The sequence below is a fragment of the Sminthopsis crassicaudata genome, chromosome 5, assembly GCF_048593235.1.
Source record: "Sminthopsis crassicaudata isolate SCR6 chromosome 5, ASM4859323v1, whole genome shotgun sequence".
Classification (NCBI taxonomy): Eukaryota; Metazoa; Chordata; class Mammalia; order Dasyuromorphia; family Dasyuridae; genus Sminthopsis; species Sminthopsis crassicaudata.
This window is the reverse complement of record NC_133621.1, coordinates 4,241,641-4,252,605: the sequence shown is the minus strand read 5'-3', so window position 1 is coordinate 4,252,605 and position 10,965 is coordinate 4,241,641. Positions and strand designations below refer to the sequence as shown.

Sequence of the window (10,965 nt, the reverse complement as noted above, 5' to 3'; positions counted from 1 at the left end):
GAATTTCTGGGACTTTGATATTTGAAGGGAGAGATCTTTTTAGCATCGTCCAAATCATATTTCATAGTCTACATATACATATGCCATAGGGCGGCTAGGTAGTTCAGTGGGTAAAGCACCAGAGCTGGAGTCAGGAAGACTCATCTTCCCGAGTTCAAATCTGTCTTCGAACACATAATTAGCTGTGAGACTTAGGGCAAGTCACAACCTTGTTTGCCTCAGTGTTCTCATCTGTAAAATGAGCTAGAGGAGGAGATGGCAGACCACTCTAATATCTCTGCCAAGAAAACCCCACAAGGGATCAGGAAAGAGTCAGATGTGACAACTACTATGGCTTGGGCTGAAGGTAGCTTGTAGGAAGGAGCCAGGGAAGGACAAATGGTGAATTAAGTGACAGGGACCTTGGCAGCTTCTTTCTGGATTCTGGGCAGTGCCCAGTGCGCATTCTCTCTGCTCTGATGCTCTAATGGGGACCAGTGGGGGACTAGAAGAGAGAGTGAAAGGGGGCTCTCCTTTGTTGTAGTTTTGCTCAAAGGCCATGACTTCCACCTACAAGTCAGTTCAGTTGTGAAATATTCCCAACTTGAAACGATTTCACCAAAAAGATTAAAAAGATACTGAAAGAGATGAAGGGGAAAAAATAAAGCACTTGAAATTGTTCACTATCTGAGAACAAATGGGCCTTCCACTCCTGGTCTTGCCCTCACTGCTCAAAGGCAGCCCGGTGGCTTTAGATGTATACTTGTCTGGGAGACAGGAAGACCTGAATTCGAATCATCCCTCAGACCCCAACTAGTTGTGTGACCCCCCGGGGAGATGCTAAATCTCCGTTTGCTCCAGTTTCCTGCCTCCCAGAGCTGCTGGAAGGACCTAATTAGGTACTTGCCTCTTATTATACCCTTGTATACATGTAGATCCCTAGATCGAGCCAGACTTAGCCAACAACATTAATAGAGTAACTCAGGGCAAATTAAAGACATAATGGATTTAATATTCATGTTTATTCATGTGTTTAAATATTTAAACACATTTAACAGCACAATGAGCTGAGGACAATTGGAGCTGATTGTCACTATATAAGGCATTCATAGCAATTGTTTGATATTTAAAGTCTTATTCAAGATTTTATCTTATGTTACTAAATATATTTCCAAGTTCATAAAAGCAAAATCTCTTTTTTTTTTTTGTTTTTTTTTGTTTTGTTTTGTTTTTTCACTAAAAAGTCATGACTTAAAAACTAAAAGACTGAAGTTGTTTTTTAAAGCCCAGGAAAATTAGACTAATAATTAGAAGATATTCTTGTTAGAAAATATTTGGCATAATTACATAGAAATTAATTTTCTGGAAAGAAGAAACATAACCTAAGCCTTCTTAATGAACTCAGTCTTCCCCAAGCCGTATTCGCCCTAGCATCATTCCATTCAACCAACCCTGATTAAGCACTTCCTATGGCAGAATTTTTCTCTATGGGGAAGGAAAAGTCACCTGGAAAGCCATGCCCGCTGCTTCCTGATGGGCACAGGCAGGGCTTGGCCGACTAGTTCCCATCCCATGAAGCCCCTCGGGCACAAAGAACACACTCCATTCCCAGGGGGCTGCCAGGGAAGGATTCGGAGGCAGGAGAGTGACAAGGCTCCTGGACCTCCCTTTGCCCCCCTGCATAAGGAGAAGCTTTGACCCCACCGCCCCCAAAGTCCCCGTATGATCCCGTCGCATTGGAGAGCATCAATTTCTGCCCTTGAAAGGCTCTAACCCCAGGGTGGCAGTCTGAGGGCCGCCCTTTGTGCCATCAGCGGAGGAACAGAACGCAGCAAATCCAGGTGATTTGTGCCGGCGGCAGGGACGTTTACACTGACCCGGGGTTCTCCTGCCACTTGCTCGAGTCCCATCCCAGGAACCAGCCCGTGAACGTGGGAGGCTCGTAGCCCTGCTTGACGATGACGATCGGGGTTCTCTGGTCCCTCCCGGAAGGATCCGTCTCAAGGTAGACTTTGGCTGGGAAGAGAATGGCCGCAGCATCAGGGTCAGTCACCTGCGAGTTATCTGGATGAGAGGAACGCTGCCCATGCCAAGGAAAGAGCCCAGTGGCCATGGCTGTGACCCGGGGGGGGGGGTGCCCACAGAACCAGAGCTTGGCAAGCTGGGGGCGGGTTATGTCTCATGGTTTTCTGTGACCTTGGCTGCCCTCACTGTAAAAGAGCCCTTGTTTTGGCTCTGGAAAAAGCATGAACACCCGCCTGCCAACCTTTCAGCCCATGGGCATGTATGAAGTGCCTACTGTGTGCTAGCAGTGTTTCTCAGGAAGGAGAAAAGTGGGAGGGACAGCAACGACAAGGTCATCACCTATTCACAAACGTCCCCCGGCCATGTCCAGCCCCCTCCTTTGGCAGGCAGGTGGTTGGAGGAACTGGGGAGGGGGTGTTTAGTCTGAAAATCTGGGGATGAGGGGATGTTTCCAGCCGCCGGTGGCTGAGGTGAGCCTCGCCCTGACCCCCAAAAGCGGAACCACAAGGAAGAGGACCCGCCTCCCATCCCCCCAGGCAGGGAGCTCACCAGACTTCATGGATTCTGCTCGTTCCACTTCATTGGCATCTTTGCCGATCCAGAGAAATATCTGCAGGGACACAAAGTCGTGTGGGGCCGAGCTCCCGGTGGGGGAGGGCCCTTCACATCTGGCTCTGCCCCGTCTGCGGCTCGGCCCGATGCCGGGAGGGGGGCGACGGGCGTTCCTGCCGCACAGCATCCCGTGTCAGAGTCCCCGGTGGGCAGCGGGGCGTCCCCAGGGCCCGGCCGGGGGGTGCGCCCAGGCGCACACGGAGGTTACTGAGGCCTGGGCCACATCTGGCTCCACCCATAGAAGGCGGGGTTCCAGCACCCCCTGCAGGGCCGAACCCGCCCCCAGGGCCCCCCACAGCCTCCCTTACCTGCTCCCACGCGTCCAGCAGCATGACGTCATCTTCCGCCAAGTCATCCTGGGTGAATTCTCCCGGCACCTCCTCGATCTGAAACACACGCGGCGTCTCTGCGTTCCCCCTTGTCAAGTCATATTTAACAAGCAGCCCTGGGAGAGGCCCCCTCCCCCCCCCCATGCAGAGGAAGCGGCCTTGCCCTGGGGGCCTAGAAGTGTTACTGTGACTGTTAACCCCGGGGCTCCCTTTCCAGGCCGGCTCCGCAGGAAGGCCCCAGGCAGGCGCTTCGTAGGGACTGAGCTCCCGAGGAACCCTGGGGGGCCGGGAATCCCTTACTGGGATCCCCCTCACAGGAGCGGCCACAGGGGAAAGGTCCCCGAGTCCCAGCAAGAACAGGGCTTCCCGACGGCTCCGGCCAAGGATTTCCACAGCGGGCAAAAGGGCCTCGGCTACAGCAAGCGCAAGGGGAGCGGGAGGGCGGCTGGGGGGAGCGGGAGGGCGGGAGGGCGGCTGGGGGGAGCGGGAGGGCGGCTGGGGGGAGCGGGAGGGCGGGAGGGCGGCTGGGGGGAGCGGGAGGGCGGGAGGGCGGCGGGGGGGAGCGGGAGGGCGGCTGGGGGGGAGCGGGAGGGCGGCTGGGGGGGAGCGGGAGGGCGGCTGGGGGGGAGCGTGGAGGGCGGCTGGGGGGGAGCGTGGAGGGCGGCTGGGGGGGAGCGTGGAGGGCGGCTGGGGGGAGCGGGAGGGCGGGAGGGCGGCTGGGGGGAGCGGGAGGGCGGCTGGGGGGAGTGGGAGGGCGGGAGGGCGGCTGGGGGGAGCGGGAGGGCGGCTGGGGGGAGCGGGAGGGCGGGAGGGCGGCGGGGGGGAGCGGGAGGGCGGGAGGGCGGCGGGGGGGAGCGGGAGGGCGGCGGGGGGGAGCGGGAGGGCGGCTGGGGGGGAGCGGGAGGGCGGCTGGGGGGGAGCGTGGAGGGCGGCTGGGGGGGAGCGTGGAGGGCGGCTGGGGGGAGCGGGAGGGCGGCTGGGGGGGAGCGTGGAGGGCGGCTGGGGGGGAGCGTGGAGGGCGGCTGGGGGGGAGCGTGGAGGGCGGCTGGGGGGGAGCGTGGAGGGCGGCTGGGGGGGAGCGTGGAGGGCGGCTGGGGGGAGCGGGAGGGCGGGAGGGCGGCTGGGGGGAGCGTGGAGGGCGGGAGGGCGGCGGGGGGGAGCGGGAGGGCGGGAGGGCGGCGGGGGGGAGCGGGAGGGCGGGAGGGCGGCGGGGGGGAGCGGGAGGGCGGCGGGGGGGAGCGGGAGGGCGGCTGGGGGGGAGCGGGAGGGCGGCTGGGGGGGAGCGGGAGGGCGGCTGGGGGGGAGCGTGGAGGGCGGCTGGGGGGGAGCGGGAGGGCGGGAGGGCGGCTGGGGGGAGCGGGAGGGCGGCTGGGGGGAGCGGGAGGGCGGGAGGGCGGCTGGGGGGAGCGTGGAGGGCGGGAGGGCGGCGGGGGGGAGCGGGAGGGCGGGAGGGCGGCTGGGGGGAGCGGGAGGGCGGGAGGGCGGCGGGGGGGAGCGGGAGGGCGGCGGGGGGGAGCGGGAGGGCGGCTGGGGGGGAGCGTGAGGGCGGCTGGGGGGGAGCGTGGAGGGCGGCTGGGGGGGAGCGTGGAGGGCGGCTGGGGGGAGCGGGAGGGCGGGAGGGCGGCTGGGGGGAGCGGGAGGGCGGGAGGGCGGCTGGGGGGAGCGGGAGGGCGGCTGGGGGGGAGCGGGAGGGCGGGAGGGCGGCTGGGGGGAGCGGGAGGGCGGGAGGGCGGCTGGGGGGAGCGGGAGGGCGGCTGGGGGGAGCGGGAGGGCGGCTGGGGGGGAGCGTGGAGGGCGGCTGGGGGGGAGCGTGGAGGGCGGCTGGGGGGGAGCGTGGAGGGCGGCTGGGGGGAGCGGGAGGGCGGGAGGGCGGCGGGGGGGAGCGGGAGGGCGGGAGGGCGGCGGGGGGGAGCGGGAGGGCGGCTGGGGGGGAGCGTGGAGGGCGGCTGGGGGGGAGCGTGGAGGGCGGCTGGGGGGAGCGGGAGGGCGGGAGGGCGGCGGGGGGGAGCGGGAGGGCGGCTGGGGGGGAGCGTGAGGGCGGCTGGGGGGGAGCGTGAGGGCGGCTGGGGGGAGCGTGAGGGCGGCTGGGGGGGAGCGGGAGGGCGGGAGGGCGGCTGGGGGGAGCGGGAGGGCGGCTGGGGGGGAGCGGGAGGGCGGCTGGGGGGAGCGTGAGGGCGGCTGGGGGGAGCGGGAGGGCGGGAGGGCGGCTGGGGGGAGCGGGAGGGCGGCTGGGGGGGAGCGGGAGGGCGGCTGGGGGGGAGCGGGAGGGCGGCTGGGGGGGGAGCGGGAGGGCGGCTGGGGGGGAGCGTGAGGGCGGCTGGGGGGGAGCGTGAGGGCGGCTGGGGGGAGCGTGAGGGCGGCTGGGGGGAGCGTGAGGGCGGCTGGGGGGGAGCGGGAGGGCGGCTGGGGGGAGCGGGAGGGCGGGCGGCTGGGGGGGAGCGTGGAAGGCGGCTGGGGGGAGCGGGAGGGCGGCTGGGGGGGAGCGGGAGGGCGGCTGGGGGGGAGCGGGAGGGCGGCTCGGGGGAGCCGGAGGGCGGCTCGGGGGAGCCGGAGGGCGGCTGGGGGGGAGCGGGAGGGCGGCTCGGGGGGGAGCGGGAGGGCGGCTGGGGGGGGGGGGGAGCGGGAGGGCGGTTCGGCCTCCAGGGGGCCCCTGCGCCCAGCTCTGTACTTCGGACCCCGATTGCGCCCAGCAGTGCCGGCCCGGCCCACGCGGAGCCCACGCCCCGGAGACACTCACTAGGAAGCGGCCGGTCTTGTTGGAGCAGCCGAAGAGCCGGGGCGGGTGGTCTTCCACCTGGGCTTCCAGCAGGGGCGAAGTCTGGTACGCTTTCTTCCCACCCAGAGCGTCCCAGAATTCCTCTGTGGAAGAGATGAGAACAGGCTCGAGGGGGTCCCCGCCCCCCTGGGGCGCGTTCCCTGGCTCGCCGATCCCCAGATCTTTGAATGACAGAGCCGGTCCCTGATTTCTTAGCTGGCCCCTGCAGGCCCAGGCCAAGGCCCGGTGGGGCGCCTCCAGCGGAGCAGCTGCGCCCCCCCTTCCCCCCGGCGCTCACCTGGCTCCTGGCCCTCGGGGACCCTGGCGGTCTGGCACTGGAGCACGCTGCTCAGGTAGCGGGCCCCCTTCTCCTCCTCCTCGCTGGCCCCCCTCCCGATCCAGGTGTAGCCGCCCTTCCGCGGCAGCTTCAGGACAAAGACGTCGTTGGAATTCAGCGACTCCGAGTCCGCGTCCACCTGGAATCAGAAGGAACCCGCCGCGTGATTCCGGAGCCCCCACCTCCCCTGGGGGGCAGCGCCTGTGCAGCCCCGAGACCTCCACCTTTAAAGGGGGGGGAGTCCGTCCAGCCGAGCACAGGGGGCCAGACCTCCAGTGAGAACGCAGAACGGCTGACCCGGTACCTGGGGATAACCCCCAGCAGGGCTCAGGATGCCCTTTCTCTGCCCACTGGACTTGGGGCTCCGGCGTCCCATTACATCCCGCTGCCATCTTGGCACTGGCCTCTTAATCTTTTTCCCAGTCCCAGCACTGACATCCTCCATTCCCAAGACTCCTCCCTGCTGTTTGGCTCATCCCCACTCATTGCCTCTGCTCATTATGTCCTAGGGGACTCATCTTCTGGGGGCTCTCGCCTCCTCCTGAGCCCTCACTTCCTCCTAGGAGTCTCACCTCCTCTTAGCAGGAAGGGGGAACATTCTGCTCCTTGGCCACCCCCTTTCCTCCCCCCAGGATGGCTGCAAGCCCCTCGGCTCAGGACCATCCCTCAGACTGGGTCATCCCTGCGCCTCCTGGCCACACCACTGGCTCACGGGTTCCTGGTCGGGTCCCCTTGTTTCAGGGACATCAGGCACTGTCTGCATTCGCCTGGGTGACATCTCGGGGCTGCCCGAGCAAGGACCGAACAAGATGGCTTCCGAGAGGGAGTGAGGGGCCGGGGGCAGACAGAGGGAGCTCCGTCCGGCCCCAGGGAGCCGCTCTTCTAGGCTCACAAGATAGGCCATTAAAGAGTAGGAGCCGGGGGGAGGAGCAGAGAGGCCGGCCTGCGGAGCCGGCCGAGGGACTTTCGGCAGCAAGCGGAGGGGCTGGGTCAGCACGGAGAGCCATCGGCCAGACCGAGATGCCGTTTGCTTCGTGAGCCTGCCCAGAACTGGCCCCCGGGAAGCCCGTTTCTGCTCCTCCGGGAGGTTTCCCAGGGCCCATCCAAGGGAGCCCTGGGGCTTCCGCCTCAACTCTTGCTCACCGGGGCTGGGGTCCCTTTCTATAAAATCTGGGCGTGCTAGGCTCCCAGGAAGCCCACTTAAGTGGCCGCCAGAGGCTAGGGGAATGGGCAGAGGGCGGAGGGTGGGTTTGGGCGAGGCTCAGAGAGGGGAAGGAGCGGCCCGAAGTCCCACAGCTTGTGAGGCTCAAAAGCCAGACTCTGGGCTGATCTTCCCGAGCAGTTGGAACCCCGGGGGCCATTCCTAGGAGAGGGGTCTTTACCTCCACGATCCTGGTGATGGAGCCGAGGTTCCGACGGATTTGGAAGAGGCGCGTGGGGGCCGGGGGGACCTGGCCCCCTTTCCTGGATGTCCCATTCTTGTAAACAATGAGCGGCTTGTCTTTAAACAAGCTCAGCAAGTGCGCCGGCTCCTTACCTTGGGAGACGCGGACCTGGGGGGAAACAGGGCTGTGAGAAAGGAGACCCCCCTCCCAGATCAGAAGGAGCCACAATGTAGGTCCCGGGCACATGACCAGGGGGCTTCTGAAGGCTGGATCAGCATGGGGGGGGGTGCCACAGCCACACTTTGGGGGGAAGAAGGCAGGAAGAGCCTGGGACCCGAATTTAATTCCCTCTGCCTGATACCCCAAAGTAACAGAAGAGAGCCATGGGGACACTCGGGATTTAGTGTCTACTGCCGAGTCCCTCTCCCCCAACGCACGGAACCACCAGGAGGCGCAGTCCTCACTCCTCCCTCCCACCCCCATTCCCATTCTCCTTCCACCTGCCTAACATCACCCGCAGCAAGAAGGCCAAGAGAGCAGCTGGGAAGGGGTTTGGGGAGGTCCCCGCGGCCCAAGCAGAGCCACAGCTGGCACCGGGGTCTGCCAGGGAAGCCGCCTGGGACGGGCACCAGCCAGCCAGGCCCTGCGAGGGAGCCTGCCCATCTGGGAGCTCATCGGGCCTCAAGTCGCTCGGTCCACAAGCTCTACGGCTCCAGCCGGGGGCTTGGACTTGGGAACTCTGGAGGAGGATCCGAGTCCCTGCCCAGGTGGAGTCTGTGCGGATCCCCGGGGCCACGGCCCAGCAGGAGTGACTATTCGCTGATGAGCCAGGAGGCTCTGGGACTTCCTGGCTCATGGGGGCCATGCTGCCTCGCAGTGCAGCCTGCTTGAGGGGGTGCCCCTGGGCTGAGCCTTGAAGAGGGGCCTGCTCTGAGGAAGGCCTGGGGGCGGCTGGGTCGGAGCCCCAGGGATCAAAGCCCAAGCCTGGGAGCCGCGGATCTCCCTGCTGGCAAGGCTGCCTTCATCTGGGCAACCCTGCGGCCTGGCCCGCCATCTAGTGGCCACAAGCAGCGTCTCGCTTGGGCTGGGTTTGCCCCAGCCAGCTCCGTCTCCAGATGGAGAAGCTCCTGGCTCGTCTGTGGCCTCCATTCATAGAGCGCCTGTTCCCCACGCCGCCCCTGGGCCCGCAGCCCGTGTCGCCTCTCCCTCCGAGGGGCCCCCTTTGGCTTCTGCCCCAGTGCTGGTCCGGGGCTTTGTGGAGGGACTGGGGGGAACAGCACATCGGGATCAGCAGATTCGACGTGGCAGTGGGCCGCGTGGGACGGGCCCTGGCGGCTCGGCTGTGGCTGGAGCTCAAAACGGCTCAGTCCTGGCTCAAGGATGGCGCTTAAGCGCGGCCGAGGCTTCTGGGGGCCAGACTCCCCAAGTGTTCACCCAGAGACTGAGAACTCGGAAAGCCCGACCTTGGAGCCCTGGAGAGTGGGCGCAGAGCCCAGGGCCGAGCCGGCAGAGGCCGGGCAGGGCACTTCTGCCCCTGAGCGCGAGGCCCGCCGAGGCTGTGAGGGGAGGCCACCCGCCTCCCTCACTTGTGTCACGGCCCCGGAGCCCCCGGCCTGGGGAAGCTTAGGGCCCTCCTAGGGGCGGCTCTGCCCATTCTTAACTTAAGAAATTTCAGAGAAAACAATGCTGAAAACATAACAGGCCAAGAATGCCTGATTTCAGCCTCATGGGACTCAGTGTTGTGTATGCAGCAAGTGCTCAGTGATGCACCCCGGGACCCCCTCCGTGAAAGCAAAGCCACAAAGGAAATCTCAAGCCGGCGAGAGGCCTGGAATAAACTCTGGTGGTTTCCAAGAAGCTCCGCTCTTCTCCACCCAGAGAAAAGGGAGGGAAGGAAGGGAGGGGAAAAGGGAGGAAAAGGAGAGAGGGAGGGAGGGAAGAAGGAAGGAAGGAAGGAAATAGGGAAGGGAGGGATGAAGGAAGAGGAGGGAGAAAGGAAAGAGGAAGGGATGGATTGTTCAGGTATAAGATGGAGACAGTGCTGCTCCAAGATTATTTCTCCTTTTCCAGATATGAGGAAATAGAGGAAAACCAGGAAGTCTTAGTTTTCCTGTAGTAAAAAGGTCTTTAGTTATAGGAAAAAATTTGCAAGTGTGCAGGTGAAGGCAACACTGGGAGCCAAGGAATACCCACGTGTGAGGGAGCCGGCGCCGCCACTGACCTGCACGGGCCTCCCTCCCAAGGAGCGGTCCAGCTGAACGGTCAGGAAGGCTGAGGCGGTCAGCTCATCTCTGGTCGAGTGGGCGCCCTGCCTGCAGAGATAAAGCAGGGGCCTGAGCAGGGGGTCCTAGGTGTTCCTGCAGGTGTTCCCCGCTGGGTTCTAGGCGCCCCTGAAGGTGTTCCCCACTGGGTTCTAGTTCCCCACTGGGTTCTAGGTGCTCCCTTCTGGGTCCTAGGTGCCCCCTGCAGGTGTTCCCACTGGGTTCTAGGTGTCCCTGCAGGTGTCCCCTGCTGGGTTCTAGTTCCCCACTGGGTTCTAGGTGCTCCCCTCTGGGTCCTAGGCGCCCCCTGAAGGTGTTCCCCACTGGGTCCTAGGCGCCCCCTGCAGGTGTTCCCCACTGGGTTCTAGGCGCCCTCTGCAGGTGTTCCCCACTGGGTTCTAGGTGTCCCTGCAGGTGTCCCCTGCTGGGTTCTAGTTCCCCACTGGGTTCTAGGTGCTCCCCTCTGGGTCCTAGGCGCCCCCTGAAGGTGTTCCCCACTGGGTTCTAGGTGTCCCTGCAGGTGTTCCCCCACTGGGTTCTAGGCGCCCCCTGCAGGTGTTCCCCACTGGGTTCTAGGCACCCCTGCAGGTGTTCCCCACTGGGTTCTAGGTGTCCCTGCAGGTGTTCCCAGCTGGACCAGAAGAAGCAGGAATGGCAGCCCAGACCCTTGCAGGAATGAAACGGTTCCTGGAGGAGCCTCTGCGCCCTCATGTGTAAAACGCGGCTGCCATCCACGTCTTTCGCAAGACGCCGTCAGTGTTACTTTATTTGAGACAGCCCCCCCCCCCAGGCTCCCATTCCCTCCTTCACGTGGAGCTTGTGCGCAGCACTTTATCTGATGCAAGAGAAGGTCTCTTCCCCCCTCTCCATCATTGCGCCCCTCGGAGCGCGGAGAAAGCGGTGATTTTTAACAACATATAAACGAGCCTGCGCTAAGCACCTACTGTGTGCCAGGCGCTGTGTGAGGGCTGGGGATACAGAGGCACCAGACAGCCCCTCCCCCCCCCCCACCCCCGGGTCACGTGCAGACCCCTGCAGTCCGCTCAGACGCGCTATAAATGGGACAGGCCCAGGAAACTGCTCCCACCGGTTACCCCAAAACCAAACGGAGCCTCTGGACAGCGTCTGACAGAGGAGAAAGTCCGAGAAAGAGGGGGGGGGAACGGTTCCACCCCGTCAGACAGGAAAGCCGGGGGAGGGGCGCAATCCCAGGCAGTCCACAGGGAGACTCGTCCTGCCACAGCGGAGGAGCCCGGCAGAGGGCAGACTCGGGATACCGGCT

The 10,965-nt window shown here is 64.4% G+C and overlaps 1 protein-coding gene across 1 annotated transcript in view; it reads right to left on the bottom strand.

Moving 5' to 3' along the window:
* Positions 1-982: 982 nt before the first annotated feature.
* The window catches only part of SCIN (scinderin), a 42,470-nt gene continuing 32,487 nt past the window's right edge, over positions 983-10,965 (bottom strand). The window contains exons 10-16 of the mRNA XM_074269240.1: positions 9,644-9,734; positions 7,420-7,590; positions 5,999-6,176; positions 5,683-5,804; positions 2,925-3,002; positions 2,554-2,614; positions 983-1,995 (exon numbers count right to left, since the gene is read on the bottom strand). Of these exons, the coding sequence (XP_074125341.1) occupies positions 1,847-1,995; positions 2,554-2,614; positions 2,925-3,002; positions 5,683-5,804; positions 5,999-6,176; positions 7,420-7,590; positions 9,644-9,734 (850 nt within the window). The 3' untranslated portion in view covers positions 983-1,846. The remainder of the gene's footprint in view (positions 1,996-2,553; positions 2,615-2,924; positions 3,003-5,682; positions 5,805-5,998; positions 6,177-7,419; positions 7,591-9,643; positions 9,735-10,965) is intronic.